Source organism: Aspergillus ochraceoroseus (genome assembly GCF_002846915.1).
Source record: "Aspergillus ochraceoroseus IBT 24754 chromosome Unknown P175scaffold_3, whole genome shotgun sequence".
Taxonomy (NCBI): domain Eukaryota; kingdom Fungi; phylum Ascomycota; class Eurotiomycetes; order Eurotiales; family Aspergillaceae; genus Aspergillus; species Aspergillus ochraceoroseus.
Genome location: NW_024468478.1, coordinates 2,269,330 through 2,288,288, shown reverse-complemented (window position 1 = coordinate 2,288,288; position 18,959 = coordinate 2,269,330). Strand labels below are relative to the sequence as shown.

At 49.7% G+C, this 18,959-nt stretch overlaps 7 protein-coding genes across 7 annotated transcripts; 3 read left to right on the top strand and 4 right to left on the bottom strand.

Moving 5' to 3' along the window:
- The first annotated feature begins 66 nt into the window (after window positions 1-66).
- On the top strand, window positions 67-1,894 carry P175DRAFT_0500923 (LipA and NB-ARC domain protein). Its single transcript, XM_040897054.1, has one exon. It carries the CDS (start codon window positions 87-89, stop codon window positions 1,737-1,739), a length of 1,653 nt encoding a protein of 550 aa, XP_040753461.1. The 5' UTR covers window positions 67-86; the 3' UTR covers window positions 1,740-1,894.
- Window positions 1,895-2,332: 438 nt separating this feature from the next.
- Window positions 2,333-3,602, bottom strand: P175DRAFT_0492671 (glycoside hydrolase 5 family protein; the record flags this gene model as incomplete). Its single annotated transcript, XM_040895907.1, has 3 exons — window positions 2,333-2,646; window positions 2,718-2,846; window positions 2,897-3,602. The coding sequence occupies 3 exons, from the start codon at window positions 3,600-3,602 to the stop codon at window positions 2,333-2,335; spliced, it is 1,149 nt and encodes a 382-aa protein (XP_040753460.1).
- Window positions 3,603-6,087: 2,485 nt separating this feature from the next.
- On the top strand, window positions 6,088-8,060 carry P175DRAFT_0500917 (uncharacterized protein). Its single transcript, XM_040897053.1, has 2 exons — window positions 6,088-7,156; window positions 7,211-8,060. The coding sequence occupies exons 1-2, from the start codon at window positions 6,167-6,169 to the stop codon at window positions 7,580-7,582; spliced, it is 1,362 nt and encodes a 453-aa protein (XP_040753459.1). The 5' UTR covers window positions 6,088-6,166; the 3' UTR covers window positions 7,583-8,060.
- A 159-nt stretch (window positions 8,061-8,219) lies between these two features.
- Window positions 8,220-9,169, bottom strand: P175DRAFT_0500915 (glutathione S-transferase family protein). Its single transcript, XM_040897052.1, has 2 exons — window positions 8,624-9,169; window positions 8,220-8,552 (listed from the first exon to the last, which is right to left on the bottom strand). The coding sequence occupies exons 1-2, from the start codon at window positions 9,142-9,144 to the stop codon at window positions 8,396-8,398; spliced, it is 678 nt and encodes a 225-aa protein (XP_040753458.1). The 5' UTR covers window positions 9,145-9,169; the 3' UTR covers window positions 8,220-8,395.
- Window positions 9,170-10,705: 1,536 nt separating this feature from the next.
- P175DRAFT_0412465 (uncharacterized protein) lies at window positions 10,706-11,896 on the bottom strand (the record flags this gene model as incomplete). Its single annotated transcript, XM_040893062.1, has 1 exon — window positions 10,706-11,896. A coding segment is annotated over one exon (1,191 nt), but the record flags the coding sequence as incomplete, so codon positions are not given.
- A 2,360-nt stretch (window positions 11,897-14,256) lies between these two features.
- Window positions 14,257-15,824, top strand: P175DRAFT_0557000 (dimethyladenosine transferase; the record flags this gene model as incomplete). Its single annotated transcript, XM_040900733.1, has 3 exons — window positions 14,257-14,742; window positions 14,794-15,563; window positions 15,707-15,824. The coding sequence occupies exons 1-3, from the start codon at window positions 14,314-14,316 to the stop codon at window positions 15,822-15,824; spliced, it is 1,317 nt and encodes a 438-aa protein (XP_040753456.1). The 5' UTR covers window positions 14,257-14,313.
- Window positions 15,825-15,836: 12 nt separating this feature from the next.
- On the bottom strand, window positions 15,837-16,951 carry P175DRAFT_0500911 (uncharacterized protein). The gene has a single exon (XM_040897051.1). The coding sequence runs from the start codon at window positions 16,913-16,915 to the stop codon at window positions 16,193-16,195; it is 723 nt and encodes a 240-aa protein (XP_040753455.1). The 5' UTR covers window positions 16,916-16,951; the 3' UTR covers window positions 15,837-16,192.
- Between the last annotated feature and the right edge of the window lie 2,008 nt (window positions 16,952-18,959).

Below are 18,959 nucleotides of genomic sequence, written 5' to 3'. Positions count from 1 at the left end.
TATATATATAGATGTCTTTTGTAGGGTTAAATAGCTTCAGCCCCATCACTAAATTAACCAATTGCATTTCTACTAGCTACTTATACATGGAAATAAGGCGCAAACCAGTGCCAGCTTCCTCACCAACCCAATATGGAGTTGTCCAACGACCCCTGACCCCAAATCCTCGACCTCCGCCACATCCGCTGCAAAATTCACAACCCCCTACCTCACTCCAACCGCCTCATTCAATCCCTCGATATCGAAGTCACCCCAATCTCGGGGCCTCGTACCACGCCGCTGCGACTCCTGCCATCCCGCGAGCCGAAACTTCGATCCCCGCGAGCTCCGAAAAACCGTCGTTTTATGAAGACACCCGGCATTTTCTTGGTGGCCTCATCCACCACCCCTCTGAATCCACCAAACATTACTCTATCCTCCGCCATTCCCCTGGGGTCATCTTTTATCGCGGTCCAACTACATCTGTAACAGTTTCCATCTTCGCCGACACCCGCATTCCAGCCGATCGCTCGCTGTGGCTACAACCCAAAGGATGGACTGGCAAGACCGGAATGCGCGCCAAAGCCGTCCTACACTTGCACGATGATTGGATCAACATCCCTCCTCCTCTAGCTCTACGTGCCGACCAAGTTGAGCCTGCAACCGAACGCGCCTGGCAACGCGACATCTCCAAGTTTCGCAAGAAAGCCGCGGCCCGGATTCGAGACACCCACCGACTTCGCGAGACTGTGGTGGCTCGGATCCCTGCAGACGCGGGGGATGGATATTTTCAGCTCGTGCTGTGCCACGGACAAAAGAAGGTTCTCTGCCGCAGTCCGGTTTTCCGCCTATTTTCCACCTCCAAAGACCCTAGCTCGGTTCGGGGGGCAAGCTTGGCCTCGATGCCGCTCGAGGTTGGAGCTCTGGTTTTGGGATCGTACGCTCGCACGGCAGCCCAAACGGTTCTTGCGCCGGTGACGACGGCAGCACAGTCCGCGGTCGCCCCGTATAAACCTGGCTGGCTGAAACAGACGGCAGCGACAACAGTTGCGTCGACAGCTTATTCTTGTAGCGGATTGGCCGACAGGATCGCCAGAGACACGGCGGATCCCAATATTCCCGACACAGCACAGCCCTCGCTCGAGAACGGGCCGCAACCCCCGTTCCCGATCGAATTCACAGCGCGTCCGACGCACGCCCTCGATGCCTCCCGCATAGCCCTTAAAATCCCTTCCGACGTCGAAGCCAAATTCCACGGGGGTTTCTTCGGCTGGGCACGCTGTGCCTCGGACCACCCCTGGCAGGCTGTGATCTTTTCCATGCGCACATGGGACGCCGCCCAAACGACGGGACCGGTCTCCCTGTCCCAAACCACGCGTAAAGTGGCCGCCCTCCGGTTCCTCGACGATCCCGTGCCAACGCCTCTCCCTGCAACCATCAACCTCCGTGTTCTCGGGTTTCTCCGTCCGGATATCGCGCCGCCGCCTCCGCGGACTGAAAGGGAGCTGGTGTCTGCACGTCAGACGGCGGCGGAGGCGGCCGTGCTCGCGGAGCAGTGCGACATGGAGTGTGCGCGGGGGATACTCGAGCACCCGCTCTGGGGGCCGGATTCCACTTCTAGCCCTAAGGGATGGATGGAGCGAACAAAGGAGGGCTACGAGAATGTGCGAACGCGCGGCTGGAAGATGGCTGAGCGGGTTGGGGTACGGAGTGGTTTAGAGCACGAATCCGGCGGGGGGTTTTACATTGTGCGGGATTAATCCTCGAAAGGTGAGGCGTTTGGAAAAGCAACATTGTCATTCATATATTGATATACTGATGGTAGATTGAAGGGGGTTATATACACACAGGTAGGCTGCCGTAGTGGATAATAATCACAGCAATAATAATAATCGTAATAGTAATAATAATAACCTGACAAGAACCCCTTTATACAAAGTATCAGTGAAAAAAAAAAAAAAAAACCCTCTCGAAATAGACACTCACTCCCCCCAAACGACAATGATACATACCCCAGATTCTTCAATTTCCTCGCCCACGTATCTCGGAGTGGCTCGGGCTTCTCGATACTTGTTCTTTGATGGCCTTGTTGAACCGGAAACAGACGATGCAGCAGCCGTGCTAGATTGCACTGGCTGGGAGAGTGAAGAGCATGAATTAGGGGATCAGAGCTTTTCACGAGTTGTAATATATCGGTCCGTAATTCAGTTTTGAACTCCTGTATCAAGAATGGGCAGATCGAGTTAGAGGCTTTGATATAATAATTTCCTCGGGACTGACTGTTCGTGTCTACTACTACTATCAATACACGAGAACAACGCGACAACCCTCCGTCGCAAGACTACCCTGTCTGCTAACCATGTCGACGGCTCTTCGCATTGATCGCTGCGACATGGTCCGTCACCAAACACTCAAACGCTTCTGTTCCATAGTAGAAGGTGTTTCCATCGTCCGGCGACTTGCCTGTGCTCAGAGTGTCGCCGTACTGCCAGTACAAGTCAGCCGACACGGCAGTGGTGTTTAGGGCGCTCGTTTGCCATGGCGTTTCGACGGCGCAGTGGTTAGAAGTCACACCATATTCTTCAAAGAGGCAGGGCTTGCCAGCAGCCTCGCATGCAGCGCCGTGGGACGCGACCCAGCCATTGCCCCAGTCATTGGTAGTGCCCCCTATCTCGTCAGCACGTAGGTATGGGATGGGTAGAGTAGAGCAAAGCAAAAAGAAAAAAAAGAGGACATACAGCTGCCTGGGTAGAGATGGAACGTCCCAAAGTCGATAGTGTCAATGGACAGCCCCTTTGCAAAGTCGGATCCCTCAGAGTATCCATATGGATAGCTGCCATCGGAGCCAGTGTCAAGGCCGAAGCCCTCTACTCTTGTTAACGTTCTTCATTTCTGCCTTGGGGAACCAGGGACATACCATCGCCAATGCAAACCATGTGCTTGGAATCCAGCGACTTGATGTACTGACTGGTGCGGGCAATCCAATCGTGCAGAACCGTGGTGTTGCATCCCTTGCAGCGAGGCTCATTGGCCAGCTCCCATGCAAACACGGCGGGAGAGTCAATATACCGAGACACAACGGCGTTGATATATGCACGGTACGCAGCCTGCATCTTGTCGCTGGCATAAAAATCGGCATTGGAGGAACCGCCGTACGCCTGCACGTATGCGTTCATACCACCGTAGTCGTTCCAATAGTTGACGAAATTGATGATAAGCTTGACTCCGCGCTTCTCGGCAGACTGAACCACATAGTCCAGACGCTGCAGGCCGTCCTTGCCTGTGTTGATTGTCGACTTTCCATTCTGATGAAGTTGGAAATATACCGTTCCAGCCGAGGGCACCGCATTCACGTCGTTAAACCCCCAAACCCGCAGCACGCGCAGCCCTGACTCCCTCATATGGTCGAACACCAGGTCCACATCGCGATCGTTCGTCAAGAATCCAATCCAGTATGAGTTGGAGCCGGGGAAATAGCCTGCTTCACCGTCGATGACGAACTGCACACCCGAAGTAGTGGGGAAGGATCCAGACCCTGTGCGAGTCGTCATCGGGGGCAGGGCATAGACCAGCTGTGCCAACGCCATGCCAACTAGGGATACAAAAGGGCGTGAGACCTTCATTTTTTTTTTTTTTCCCCTTTCGTTATCTATAATTCTGAAGGAGTGTGGCCGATGCGGTCGTCCAGTTTTCTCCCAGGGCCCTGAGTCGAACACATGTCTTTTATATTCCGTAACAGGCCCATGTAGTACGGCATATCTGGACATAATCTTCCTGTCAGAGACAATCCCTGTACCTAAAGTGTTCGATATTGGGTGGATATATCTTCGAAACCGGACCAAGCTCCGTTCTTGATCCAGACTGCGGCCAAAAAGGGAGACTTGTCTCGCATAAGAAACCACCCATTCCAAGAAAAGTTGACCCCATTGTCAAACCGATCGGTATCAGGTAAATGGTTTCGTGTCTGGCCGCGTTTGATCCGTGTCATAGTGAGCGAGGCGGATCTGTCGCCGTCGCCACAGCAGTGTATGGCGTTTTAGCCTTCCGTTTGGCTAGTTTATTCTGCTTTATAGGTGCAGATGTAACACGCCACATTGTAACTGCAAATTAGGGTCCAGTTTTATGCTCGCCAGCCTGGGGGTAGATATACCCGTTTCGTGTCGAGATTAGTTCTTGAGGATCATCAGCGTCGACGCTCGTGTCATTTTTACCTGGAAGAATTGAGATTATGCACCAAATCGCCGAACCACGCCTATCAATCCATTCCCCGGATTCGAAATGGAGATGTCTTTCTTGCCATGATTGAGATAAAAGAATGTTCGGGGGCCCAATCAAGAGCAAAGCCCGACTCCTCAGAGCAATAGGACGTTGACAGAAGCTTTACGGAAGAATCTATATCACCCGATACTGTCATACGAACGAAGTCTACGAGCTAAAGATTGCTATGATGTTTCGTTTCTTTTCTAATGGATCTCGATATACCCCAAAAAAAAAACTCCCTCAACAATTCAGAGTGACGGGATAAAAGTTTAAGCGGCTGAATTGGAGCGGAGTCCGGAATAATAATAATACGTCAGGCCAATACTTTGTTGCCTGGATGGTAGGCAGAATCAAAAGAGGAAGGAGTGCCGAAATGACGTCAGCCAGCTCGGGTTTATCACATGACGTCAACAGCCCTAAAACCTACGCAGTTCTGGTGGCAATTAGTCATCAGTCTGGCTGGAGCTTCGGTGTTGACAATTTGACAATTAACAGATTGTCATGCATTCTGAGGAGCTTGTGGAGGTGCGGTGTGTATATCAGATTTGAGTTGTTATGTATGTTGTTCGGCTCGGCCGGGATGTGTGAAGAGTCATTGGCAACTAGCTAACTAATCGTTTGGTAAGAATTTATCAGGCTCGGGGTACATCTTCGGCCGGCTTGCCACTGGGCCGAGGCCAAAGAAGGTGCGGTGCTAAGCGAAGTCCATGGGGTTGCGATTCAGGATTCTATCCCTCAATGTGCATGGAAATGTGCTGTATGGTGCGTGAGACAGGGCGTGGAAAGGAAAGGAGTAGATAAAGGAAGATGATGACAAGGGTCGTCTGTAGGATGATGCCATGCTCTCCATATTTCCCCTCCTTTCCCTCGAGAAATCCGGAATGTAAAGAACGGGGAGGCTTCACCGGTCAGCTTTTCAGGTAAAACCCGTCTCTCCAGTGTGTCTTCTCCACGCTCTCCTCCACCCCTCCCGCAACTCCAGACAGTCCCTTTCCGCGCATTCCGTCGACGACCTTCTACAAAGATGGGGTTGATGTCGGGTGAAAATCAGAACACACGTATGAGTTCCGACTCGTAGATAGCTCGTGATTATAATAAACATAAAAATAAAAAAAGTTCAAGCATCATCCTGATCTAGCGGTCCGTCGATCCTTCAAGCCACAGCCAAGACGGCTTTCAAGCCATGTATAATTCGTAGGCATGCCGAGTACTTTTCATCATTGTGCGCCTCGAGTGCCGAGTTTTCACGACATTCTCGGGTCGGAATTACGGATCCATCTCTCACAACCTGTGCCTTGGGCCAGGCAACTTCGCCCAAGGGCCCGCTATGGCCCATTTTCGCAGCCGATGCTTTCATCTGGTCAGCCGAGTCCCATCAGCGCCTCCTACGTACTTTTCCATCGGCTGTCCCGGGTATGAACCAGTGACAAGCCATTCGCCCCCGGCTTCTCCCTCCCAGGCCGGGTGTACTCCGTACGGAGTAAAATCTGACTTTTTATCCCATATGGCCCCGTAAGAAAGGTGGGTGCGTGGTGTTTGGTTCTGAATCGTCATTGGGCCTCCAATGTTTCCCTTTTGGGCGGTTTCCAGGAGAGTAATCGAGAGTTCTGTCCTCTGCTTACGGATATGTGGATAACAGACATGGCTTCGGTTGGTGGTTTCTCCACATTGCTTGATTTCCCAACACTTGGTGGAGCTGGATGTCCATGCAAATTTTTTTTCTCTGATGCATTATAAAAAGGCAGGAGTGGCGGTCGTCGTCCTGGGGATCGTTCCCCCTTGCACATCCCCGGATTCGATATCTCCCCAAACTATTCGGAGAGAAAAAAAAAAAAAAACATCTTCTTCCTCAATTTACGATTCATTTCATCAAGCCTTGACTGACATATGTTCTTCTGAAAAGAGAAAGTACATCTTCTCTTCCACCATGGGTGTTGAAACCTCCGCCTACCATGGCGAGTCCATCAGCCCGGCTGTTGCATCCCAACAGCCTCAGTATTCCAGCCAGGAGAGCATTGGCAACTCTAAACCTCCAGAGCTAGGCGTGGACACCCCGATCCCCCGAGTTAGCCTTCGTGCGGCGGCCATGGCATTGTTCGTTTCGATAGGTGGACTTCTCTTTGGTTATGATACCGGCCAGATTTCCGGCTTCCAACAAATGTCAAACTATCTCGAGCGGTACGGCGAACTGGGTGCCGATGGGTCATACTATTTCAGCAATGTCCGTGCTGGGTTGATCGTTAGTCTTCTCTCTATTGGAACTCTCATTGGAGCCCTGGCTGGTGCCCCTATCGCCGACAGACTGGGCCGGAAATGGTCCATCACCCTCTGGTGCATGATCCTGAATGTCGGGTTGATCGTCCAGATCACTTCGCCTTCCGGTAACTGGGTCCAGGTCGTGATGGGTCGTTGGACGACCGGTCTTGGTGTTGGTGGCTGCTCCTTGCTGGTCCCCATGTACCAAGGGGAGAGTGCTCCCCGTCACATCCGTGGTACCATGATTAGTTGCTACCAGCTGTTCATGACTCTGGGGATCTTCCTGGCCTACTGTATTAATCTGGGAACCAACCACCTCGACGGCACCGCCCAGTGGCGGATCACTCTCGGACTTACTTTCCTCTTTGCCCTTTTGTTGGGAGGTGGCATGGCCATGTTCCCCGAAAGTCCTCGGTTTGATTACCGACAGGGCCGGGTGGACCATGCCCGTCATACCATGTCCCGCCTGTATGGTGTTCCCGAGAACCATCGTGTCATCATTCAGGAACTCGCCGATATTCAGGCTCAGTTGGATGCCGAGTCTGGGGAGCAGGCGTGGCACGAGTTCCTCACTGCGCCACGCATGTTCTACCGGATTATCCTGGGAATGACTCTTCAGTCTCTGCAGCAGCTTACCGGGGCCAATTACTTCTTCTACTACGTTCGTACTCCTAGCCGCTTCCCACCCGAAATCAGACTAACCTTGAAATGCTAGGGCACCACCATCTTCCGAGGCGCCGGTATCTCCAACAGCTTCGTGACGCAGCTTATCCTGGGTGCTGTCAACTTCGGAAGTACCTTTGGCGGTCTCTATATTGTTGAGAACTTTGGTCGTCGCAAGAGTCTCATCACAGGCGCCACCTGCATGTTCATCTGCTTCATGATCTTTGCCTCGATTGGCCATTTCATGCTGGATGTCGAGAATCCCGAAAACACCCCGGGACCAGGAAAAGGAATGGTGGTTGTCGCCTGCTTCTTCATTCTATGTAAGTCATTCCTCGCATCTTTAAGCCCCCCTTGTATCAACGATACTCTTCATCCCAACACACCAAAAATATACCAATTCGTTCCCTCTCGCGGACGCTGATTTTCTCTTTAAAACAAAAAGTCTTCGCGACGACCTGGGGACCGCAAATCTGGACCTTGGTCGCCGAATTATACCCTTCCAAGTACCGTGCAAAGGGCATGGCCCTGGCCACAGCCTCGAACTGGCTGTGGAACTTCTTGATCGGATTCTTCACTCCGTTCATCACGGGCGACATCGACTTTGCATACGGATACGTCTTCGCCGGCTGTCTGGTGGTTGGCGGCTTGGTCGTTTACTTTTTCGTCATCGAGGGCCAGGGCAGGACCCTGGAGCAGCTCGACTGGATGTATGTCAACAACGTTGCTCCCTGGAAGAGCAGCGATTTCGAGATCCCCACCATCCACTCCTACGAGGACGAGTTCCGTAATACTCGCAAGGAGTCGGCGTACCATGCGGAGAATGCATAGATTGTGTGTATCACTTTCCGGTATAGGTATAGGAACATCACTTCATCGCTGTACATATATGACATGAGTTATGGGAACCGGCAACGGAACTGCGCTTTTGTGAGCATTTTCATGCGTTTTTGATATAGATATATATAGATAGATACCTTGGCTCATTTGAATCTTGAACCGTTTTCAAAGCATATCCCGAGTTCGTGAGACTCTTTTTTTTTTTTTTTTTTTTTTTTTTCCTGCTATGTAGAACTGGATTAGTTTCTGTCCTCCAACTGATTTCTTCTCAGATAGATGCTGAACGGCTTTTATATAGGAGCTGCGGTTGGAAATTACATATATCAATGGCGGTATATTATATCTTATCCCTGATAGCCAAACGGCAGTTATCACAGCAAAAAAGACGACTCTGGAATTAGATCTTCAAATGAACAGCCTTCATCCCCTTCTGCACTTCATTCTGCTCTACCAGCCGATTATACCACGTTGTAACTTCAGGGAATCGTTCCAGGTCCAGTCCAACGGAGCTGGCGGCGGCAGCGTACGGGAAAATCGCGAAATCGGCGAGCGTACTGTTTGTTTTTTTTTTTTTTTTTTCAATGAGCAGGGGTTACCTCTTTCCTAAGAGATATACAAAACGTACTACTTCTTCCCAACTAGATAGGGAGACGGCTGTTGCTGCAGATGCTGCTCCAGGTGGAGGTACAGCGTCAGGGCCCTTCGCGCGAAGGGAGTGTCCTCGGGCATCTCGGGGGGGTGGATGGTCTGGGAAAGGAAAGAAAGCCAGGTGTTGATTTCGTCGCACTCCTTTGCGTCCTGCGGGTAGGAGAATTTGTGGCTGGTGTCATAGGTGCTGAGAAGGTATCGAGTGATGGCCTCGTGCTGGATGATGTGTTTGGTGCCCATGCCGGTGACGTCCGTGATGAGGGGGAGGGAGGTCGCTTTTCTGGCGTCCATGTCATGGATTTCTCCCGGGTGGTTCACCAGGTGGACGCAGTGCGGAAGACTAATGATGTAGTAGTAGAATAGAGACAAAATTCGCGATGGGGATGTTTCTCGTGCGTACCATAGGAACTCTAGGAGCATCGCAATGCTGGCCCCGTCGTTTGACGCTGGAGAGCTATATAGGGCAATCTGCCCTGATCGCTCATCGAAGACGTTCATCTTTTGCGGATACGACTGCCAAGGGGGGGGAAGACCCGAGCTGGGGTCGGAAGAATTTATCTACTACTCCCCCAGAGACAGTTGATCGGAAGAATCGATCCATTATCTTCAGAATGGCCTGATGCTGGTGGAAATGGCATGACATCATGAACCTGGGATTATCCCAAGGGTCCAACCCTTTAGCCTCAACTTACTTTCCATCCTTTTGCCAATCCACGACATATTCGACACACGTGGGGAAATGCATCCGGGGAATCTTCGTTCTAGACAATCTCATGTTATGCGGGGACTATTCGTTCCGAGGTTCTTGATGCTGTAGTTGGATATTAGAGAAAGACGCTACCAAGTCTAAATGGAAGAGCAAAATGTCAAAAGGGGTGAAGGAAAACATTCATTGTAGCATACAAGATCAAAGACAACAAAGAATAGATTTCACTTGCATCTATTCAAAGAGAATGAATAACTGGCAACAGACAAGAGTGGAGGAGTTCGGGTCTAATTCAGCCAGAGTCAAGGATCCCAAAATAGCAAGTAGTTATACATGAATAAACACCAGCCAAATGCTCTATCAAAATAAACACTCCTATGGCCTCATTACCCAACCGCCGCTTGGGTCGCAGATGGACTCCTTTCGCAGCATGTGGCGCAGTTTGTGTAGCCGAAACGGCAGGTAGATATTATACTGCATTCGTTGCAGAAGGCCCTTGAGCTCCATGGTTTTCAGCAGATCGTGTACGGAGCGTAGCAGCTGAGTATTGAGTGCAAGGCAGATGGGAGATTTGATTGTTATGAGTTCTAGAGATGAGGAGGTTTTTATACTTTAGTAGTTCTACGTAAATATTATTCAATACGGATGATTTATGAGGTAATGTTCGGAAGTCCAAACAACTCTCTGGGTATATACTTTTACTACTAGTAGTTAAGGTTATGGAGAATAACTCCCTCTTAGTATTGGCTAGTGAGTTGAAATGGAATTCACATAATGTATATTGCAATTTGCTGTTACCTAACTGAGGATGTAAAGCATTGCTTGTGTGCCAAACCCCAAACACCTTGTATGCGGGAAAGAAAAAGAAGAACAACAAGAACAAGAAACTGCGACAGACTTACAGCAAGCTACATACGGGTAGACAACTCAGATAAATCTCTTCTTGGTGGGTCTTCCCCTTGTACGGCGGCCTGACGCAGGGGCAGTGTCCTCGGGATCTGCGTGGGTGGTAGCTTTGGCTGCACGGCGGCGTGGAGCAGGAGCAGGAGCAGGAGCAGGAACAGCGTCGTTGGTCTCTTCATTGGTGATCACATTGGCTGCACTGGGAGATGTTCCAGAGGCCGCTTTTGACCTGGAAAGCCTGGTCACTTTGGATTTGATTGGGGTTCCGATGAGATTGGCAGTGGTGGTAGCATCGCTGCTGCCGTTGATACCTGTACTTTTACTGCTCGTCTTGACAGCTGTCCAGCTCGACGGGTCATTGCGAGGAGCATTTCCCGTCGTCTGTAGAGACTCGCCAACATCATTCGTAGAATTCCCATTGGTATTAGTAGATGGGGGCTGACCTGGAGTGCCAGCTGCGTTAATTTTCCAAAACGTCAGCGCGGCGTAAATCTTGACCACACTGTTCACATAAGCAAAAGCAACATATCCAGGCAGCATGACCAGATCCTGTGGCTCACGTAAATAGTGCGGGATCAAGTTGACCATCTTCGTGAAAAAAATCCATTTTAGCAGATAGCTAAGAGCGGTTTGGTGGAGTCCGAGAGGGTGTGTTAGTATGCTGTAGATGAAGCCAGGGTTGCAGAGAAGCGCCAGATTGACGAATGAAGTAAGGTAAATGGCAAATACACACCAGGACTGACGATACCACGGTTTTTCATTGGCGAAAAGACGGGCCAAGTTCCTGCGCCAGGTATTCTGTAGGACCCGGGCACATTGGGGCCTGAAGTTTGGATCTGTAGCAAGTGTAGTTTCAATCAGCGCGTCGTGGCAGTGTTGGATTTTGATGTCCCATCCGTGTTGAACGTTCCAGCAGGTGATAAAAGTATCGTCATCCGCGTTCAGCGGGCCGAGCTTATCAGAAAAGCATCGATCATTCAGGAAAGCCGAAGTAAAGCTGGGGTCTGTAAGAATCTCGGAGCGATGGGCAGAGGTCCGCCCGGAAAGGAGAGAGAGGCCAGCATCGATAGCATTTGTCGCCCGGGTATCCAGATGATCCCGCTCCAAGAAGAGCACCTCCATCATATTCCAGAAGGATTTCATATTGAAGCCCTTCTCAGTCCGGCGGACCTGTGTGTTGCCCTCGACCGCCCCGACTTTAGGATCTTCGAAGGGAGCCAGAAGGGCAGGAAGGAATCGAGTCGATGGCCAAAAGACGCGATCATCTAATAGGACTGTGACCTTAGTTCGGACATATCGAAGCCCATGGACAATCAGCAGACGCTTGTTTGCCTCGCTCGCGGTTTTGACCGAAATCTTCGTACGCGGGAAGCCCAGCTTAAAAGAAGCAACCGCCTCCTTCGTCAACTTCGTGCACTCTTGACCTGCAGTAACGACGATGATTGTGCTTGGGGCATTGACCAAACATGTCCCCAGGCATTCGGCGAAATCCGGGTTCGTAGGATCAAGAGTAGGAAGAATAACCGTGCAATCGGAAGGACGAAGGGTGGGGGATTTTGGAACCGGGATTGCGCGGTAAGAACACCAGTATGAGATCAGGTGGACTAATTGACAGAGGTGCCTGAATATAAATAAGTAGATAACATACGTGGAGTCTCGTTTAGCGAAGAGTTTGCCTACCAGAATTGCAAGAGTGCTCCGGAGGAAGCGAGACACTGCGTTAAGATAGAAGCGGCCAGCCGGAAGGCACGCGCGAGCTAGATCAAAAACACGAAAGTTGACTCGACTGATAAAGGGAAGGACATACTGACGAAATATTGTGAGCAATCTGAAGAAGTGTAAGCTGGTGAAGGCGGCGGCTGTCGAGAAGAAGGGAGTGATAAGGGGCGATGTAAGCGCAAAAGGCAAAAGAAGGATTATGACAAGAACGCGGAACATCCTGTCGACTCGGTAGAGAAATCAGGGATTGAAGATGATGAAGACCTTGTTAGTATCTGTTGCTTGCTTAAGAAGAGCTTGGTATGATTTGGAGATTGAGTAGTTGTGTTGATGGAGAGACCTGAGGGAAACCCTACCTTTAAATATGATATCTCTACAGAGTAAGATCTTGGAATATTCAGGGGACATGGGTTGAAACCATTGTATAATAATCTGTAAGAACGATGAACAAAGTAACGCACAGGCTGGTATATGAAACACAGTGCAAGGAATGGAAGATGGGACGAATTCTGACAATTGAACAATGACTCTTCATCGCAACATATTGGCAGGATATTGGAAACAGGTTACAATGGTGATGTGCTAAATGATGCCGGAACAAAGGCTAGAGAGTACAATGAACCCGGTCCTGCAATCTCTATCATTGTATCATTACAGTCTCGTCTTCCTTTACAAAGTCGAATTCCTTTGTCCTCTAGATCCCTTGCTAAAGTTGATGCTAAGGACATGTAATAGCAGCTATGCTCGAAAGCAAGACGTGTGAAAGGAAGTGGAATATGAGGCGAGGCAAGAGAGGCAATTGCTGGCTTTCTACAGGTGAATGCCCCATTTCGACCTTAGAATGAAGTGAACCATAGCTAACTACCAAGTATACGGAAATTTCTGGGTGGAGTTGGGACTGTGTTGTCATCCCCAGAGAACTACAAAGGATGAATAAAGAACCCTGATTAGAAAGAAAAACGGGCTTTACTAGAATTCATCAAGGGGAAAGTTTAAAAAAAATATCAATTATTCAAGACTATCATTAACTTAGCAAAGGGAAATGGACAGCAACTAGAGACACTTATAAGGGCATTGCTGAAAATGCTCCATGCTGGAGCCCTGTTGGTGGTATACAATCTGGATGGAGGACCCTGAATATATCAATAATCCAAAGACTAGTACTGACTGAACAAAGGAAAATGGGCGAGCATCTAGAGACGCTCATCATCTCTGGGCTCCTTTCCCGGGGCATTGCTGGGAATCTCCACGCTAGGGCAAAACATCTGTCGGTGGTATGGAACATGGATCAAAACCCTAGGGATATCAGCAAATTCACAGAGATGACTTTGATCGTTGTTACATTCGCAGACAACGGCAGCTCCGGTAAAGTTTCTGCCACAGATGCTGCAGACCTTTCTATCGTCATTGGGCTCAGGCGCATCAGGGCGGCGGGTAGGGTTGGAGGCGTTGTTGAGAGCGTGGGAAGCCATTTTAGCGATGGTGGTTGAGCAGGTAAGTGTCCGTTCTGAATGTATGCAAGGATTCGAAATGATCGTGTCAGGATAAACCTGGAGAGAGAGCTGGATTTGGATGGTGGTTATGCGAGATGAAGCCAAAGGCAAGGATGTTGCTGGGAGAGAGGAAATTGCTGGGGGCTTGAGGCTTTTTATATATTTTCTGGGGATCGGCTGGGTCTCATCTGTATCGATGATCTCCTTTTGTTTTTTTATAAGATGGTTGGGATTAATCGGAGTCTATCTGTTACAGCCATAACTATACCAGGATTTCGATTTTTCTCCGGGACGCATAAAGAAAGAAAGAATGTGTATACAGCCTGCAGCTCCAACAACGACAAGATCCGGGATCCTCAAGGGCGTAATAAAGCCCTTGGATGAATAAAATGCAGCAGACCCTCTTCCTTTTCATAACCAAGAAATGAACCTGTTTACAAGGGAAATCCCCGAGATTCGGAAGTGGACGAGTTTCCAGCCTCAGAATGGCCCAATCTGGGATTCAACAGGACTATTTGTAAGGTGAAACGCTATTATAACAGTGGTCTAGTGCACGTAGGTGGTTGCTGCCCCTCTTTTCCCTATCCAGCAACACACACATACTTGAGATTGAATATACAGAGAAATAATAATAATATTCTACTCTACTCTTGTTATACTTCGGTTTATACGGACCGGTGCCGGATAAACTATAGATCCGTCACCTGACTGGCATAAGACCGCTAGTCCATATATGCACTAGTCACCGTTTATCATCACGTGCTGTCCCCGCCAATCTTCAAGATCGATAAAAAAAAAAAGATCAATTGTTGATGCTTGAAATTCACACTTCATTCCATAGCCACAATGGGCAAAGTCCAACGCGGAACGCGAGCTAAGGCTTCTGGGTCGCCATACCAGAAACCTGGAAAAGCTGATAGAGGACCCCTGGGCAAAGCTACCTCGTCCATCTTCAAGTTCAATACGGATCTTGGCCAGCACATCCTGAAAAATGGAGCAATCGCGGACACAATCGTTGATAAAGCAAACGTCCAGCCCAGCCAGACTGTGCTTGAAGTTGGTCCTGGTCCTGGTATCTTGACGACCCGTATCCTGGAGAAGGCCAAGAAGGTTCTCGCTGTCGAAGTCGATCCCCGCATGGCGGCTGAATTGACCAAACGCTTCCAAGGAACACCGGCAGAGAAGAAGCTCCAGATTGTGCTCGGAGACTTCATCAAGACGGATCTCTCGAAACTCCCCCCTTTCCAAATCTGTATCAGTAACACGCCATACCAGGTACGCAACTGTTATCGTGATTTTTGAGCTTGTCTCACGCAGTCCTTCTAGATTTCGTCCCCGCTCGTCTTCAAACTTCTTTCCATGCCCAACCCTCCCAAAATGTGTGTTCTCATGGTCCAGCGTGAATTCGCCCTTCGACTGATCGCGCGTCCCGGAGATGCTCTGTACTCTCGTTTGTCTGTCAACGTGCAGTTCTTCGCTCGTGTCTCGCACATCATGAAAGTCGGGAGAAACAACTTCCGACCACCTCCTCAGGTCGAGTCCAGTGTCGTACGAATCGAACCGAAAACGGGACGACCGGAAATCAGCTGGGATGAGTGGGACGGCATGCTACGCATCTGTTTCGTGCGAAAGAACAAGACCCTGCGAGCAGGATTCATGACGACCAAGATCCGGATGATGATCGAGAAGAATTGGATTACTTGGGCTTCGATGAACCCGGAGAAGGTTGCTCAAGCCGATATTGATATTTTGCTCGGAAACACCCCTCTCCCGGAATCGCTGGGTGCCAAGGAGGATGGGGATATGGATATGACAGAGGACGCCGCTGGGGGACCAGAGGGCGACGATGATGACGTGGATATCTTTATGGATGAAGCGGCAACCAACGATAAGAGTGCATCCGGTGTGGCTAGTGGCCCCATCGTGACGGTTGCCTCGCACCAGGTTCCTCGAAATATGGTGACCAAGCTGATCCAACTCAAGATCCAACGGATTTTGGATGGAGCCGGGCTGGCCACTGCTCGTGCAAACAAGTGTGACGAAAACGACTTCCTACGCCTTCTTCATCTTTGCAACACAGAGGGCATTCATTTTTCGTAATGCGATGAATGACTGCTTCATGTTAGACATAGACTCGAACCCGGCATTCTTTTCTACGAGTTTGATCCGCCCGGGCGGGGTTAGGATGACTGTGCTATATCAACTGTACAAACCGTTGTTGCATCCTACCCCGTCCTAGCTGGCCCTTGCACGCTCTCAGCCGAGTGGTGCTGGACACTGCTCTACGCCCATTATGGATTTGTCTCCAGCCTATCGGGTCGGAATCTCCGGCCTACGGCACACTCCAACCTTTATAGACCGGTAATGATTAAAAGTAAGATTTTGATATACTCTCTGTCGGCATTGAGTTAATTTATGATTATGCAATGTTTGGGTAGCCCTTTTAAATAAATGAGTTTTGGAGCTAGATATCTGCAAGGTGCACTCCTGGAGGGTATTCTACCCTGACGTGCATGGGAGATCATCTATACGAGGGTGAGCTTCCAGAGTCTGAGATCTGTTGTGGAATCTCTGCAGCTGTGCCACTAACGTAATATACTTTTTTTTTTTGTGCTTTCAGCTAGTATTGTGTTGAAATTGTCAACTCTCCAAGTCTTCCTCCAGGGAAGTGTGCATTCCCTGTAACTTGGTATAACAACCGCACATCTTAAATCTCCGAATCTTATCAGTGTCCGTGAATAGACGCAGCAAGCGCCTGCGCTTCATTTGTTTGTCCAAGTGCCTCGGCTTCTAACGCCTTCACTGACCTCTTCTCCTTCTCGATGCCATTCCGCCTCTGAGCTACATCACACAGCTCAACATTCCCGCATTCACAATCGCCTTCTCTGAGCCAGCGATACGTAATGCTCCACCGCTCCGCACGGGCCCTGGCCGTCCCGTCCGCGAGTATATCTGATTTGCGCTTCTTAATCCCATGCGTCCAATGTAGCCTCGAGTCGCCCGTGAACGAAATCATACTGCGCGGAGTGAGATCGACATCCACGCGCCGGTCGCCATTCCGGAACTGCATGATGACCGGCGCGCCCAGAGACAGCGCATAGAGCTGGTCGTAGGGTCCGTGGGCATCTACATGCGGCGGGATGCCAGCGCCGGGCGGGTAATACTGCAAACAGACCTGGTCGGGCGGGCGGTTCTCGGTCGTGGGAATCAGCGGCCGCAGCCATTCGGGAAACTGCTTGTAGTCGATATCCGGGTCTATTCCAAAGGTCTTATAGTCGAAGGTGTAGCCGTAGTGCAGGGAGAGTCGACCGGGGCGATCGGCCCAGGTCAACTCATTGCGGAAGATCCAGAGCAGGCGCTGCTCGTGTTCGGGGTCGATGAAGTCATCTTGCCAGAGAAGTCCGTTTGGCTCGACAGGCAGCTGGTTAAGCTTGGTCTGCCTCGTCATGCCCGTGCTGTCGCAATAAGGCGACCAGTCTTCAAGAATCGCTGGAGAGAGAGAATTCAGTTTGTACTCTAGATGCGATGATTACCTAACTCCAGCTAGATGAGTCAGGAATTACATAATCCATATCATCCAAGGCAGATGAACTAAATATATATATTTTTTTGACTCCTGAATAACTCGTGAAAATGCATTTAGTGCTAAGCTCACTCAGGCAATGGCCATGGAGGTTGTTGGATCCTGGACTTGCATCGACTAGAGAAGTGTCCCAACGGCAGGTACATTGTTTTCTCCAAGTAGGGCTGTCTAGGTCTACCTAGGTAACTGATAGTGGCATACTTTGTATGATCCCGACTGGTATCTTACCGTCTCTCATGAAAATAAACTCTTTCTCCACTTAGTCTTGTCTATGGAGAAGATTGTGACAACTTCCTGTTTCAAGTCCACCTAGAAAACACACCTCCCAATTCAGATGTGGTCAGAATCTAGGTATGGAATCATTCAGAGTAATTCCGTTCTACCTATGACAGTACTGCACTGGTCACTATCGCAACTGGATGGAATTAACCATACTAGCCTGCTCACTTCAGAAGCGGTTGTAGCAGTAGTAGTTCTAGTTAAGGGGCCATCACGGAGCAAGAACCTCATACGATTTCAAGACTAGATGGCGTCAAGACATTGCACCCATTACCGGTCAAATAAGGACACGACTATGAAATCCTCAAGGCTCGTAAGAATTAGAGAAGCCTTGCTACCTTTTCTTTGGTAGTCACTCTCTAGGACCAAGGAAAGGGCGCTGTTCTAATCCTCTACAAGGCGTGCTCTGGCTCTCAGACACTATTGAAGCAAGTCTCATTAGACATAAATAGCAATAAAACGCATTCAAGACTATAGAATAGCCTGGGTATTTTGGTGGTCTTGTCATAAACAACGTGCGTATGTTCAGAACTTAGGTACCAAGATTATACGCACTCTGCTGATATCCCTAGGCATCACCACAGATCCCAACTATAAAGATTCACTTTTATGTTTTGATTATTCAGGACGCAATCAATAACAGCTCTCCTGTCTTCATGCCTTTACAGCCAAAGCTCCTTGAGTCTATGTATGAAACTAGAGGGCCTGTTAGGTCTCTTGACGATATGGTTCTATGCCTTTTGTTCAGCAGCAAGCACCTCGTAAGAAAACCAGCCTGTCAACCCATAGTACCCACTGCCCTCTTGCACCGACAGCAATTCCTCATTTTAACTCTGGAATATGAAACCGCCATGGAGGGGCGGGAGGAATGGAGAAGGTTGCATACCGAGTATATTGCAGACCCACTATTATGATTCCTGCAGAACCACACCACCCCTCACTCAAGAATCGAGATATCGTTCGGGACACTTGACGAGAGCATAACACTCCCTCCTTATTGCCTCACAAGCTAAGGAAAATCTGCTTTGGCGCACCTGACGACAAGAGGTCCCCTCTCTCCCTCTGCACAAGGCACCGCCGACCCACAGACGAGAACCCCCCCCCCCCCCCCCCTCTTTCGAAACAGGTAAGAAGATATCGTTCACAGAATGAATGCATTGAAACCAAGTTTCTCCGTCAATCAATTAAACTCATCCCCGCACGTGTAGCTGCTCCGATCCGTGTCCACGAGGGCACCGCTAGACCCGAGTAATCTCAGAGTCTGCGAATACCTGGGTCTTCTTTACCGGTTCTCGGCGGAAATACCGTTTAGGGTTGTCTCCGGATCTCCCAGGAGCGCCTTTCTTCAGCCTAGCCTAATGCAGAGAGATAGTTGGGGAGATCTTTGCGTTGGATTTTGACGATAACTATTGCGTTGGAGCTGCGGTGTTGTTGCGAGTCAGAGAGTAATATAGCGTAAACCTAAGCCGGCGGGGTTGGTTATTCTGGCGGTTTCCGTCCAGTCTCTCGAATGAAACCTAGCATGTTTTGCTACGGATAGCTATGAAGCCGAATTCTTGGAGGCCATATGGTAGAAATGTCACATACTGCGTTCTCAAGGGATTTAGATTCAAATTGGTTGGTGATACGT

Excerpts from the sequence above, each read along its gene's own strand:
- P175DRAFT_0500923 (XM_040897054.1), top strand. The coding sequence starts at position 87 with ATGGAAATAAGGCGCAAACCAGTGCCAGCTTCCTCACCAACCCAATAT.
- P175DRAFT_0500917 (XM_040897053.1), top strand. The coding sequence starts at position 6,167 with ATGGGTGTTGAAACCTCCGCCTACCATGGCGAGTCCATCAGCCCGGCT. Across the intron at positions 7,157-7,210 it reads CCAATTACTTCTTCTACTAC|GGCACCACCATCTTCCGAGG; the intron begins GTTCGTACTCCT and ends TTGAAATGCTAG.
- P175DRAFT_0500915 (XM_040897052.1), bottom strand. The coding sequence starts at position 9,144 with ATGAACGTCTTCGATGAGCGATCAGGGCAGATTGCCCTATATAGCTCT. Across the intron at positions 8,553-8,623 it reads TATCTAGTTGGGAAGAAGTA|TACGCTCGCCGATTTCGCGA; the intron begins GTACGTTTTGTA and ends AAAAACAAACAG.
- P175DRAFT_0500911 (XM_040897051.1), bottom strand. The coding sequence starts at position 16,915 with ATGACGAGGCAGACCAAGCTTAACCAGCTGCCTGTCGAGCCAAACGGA.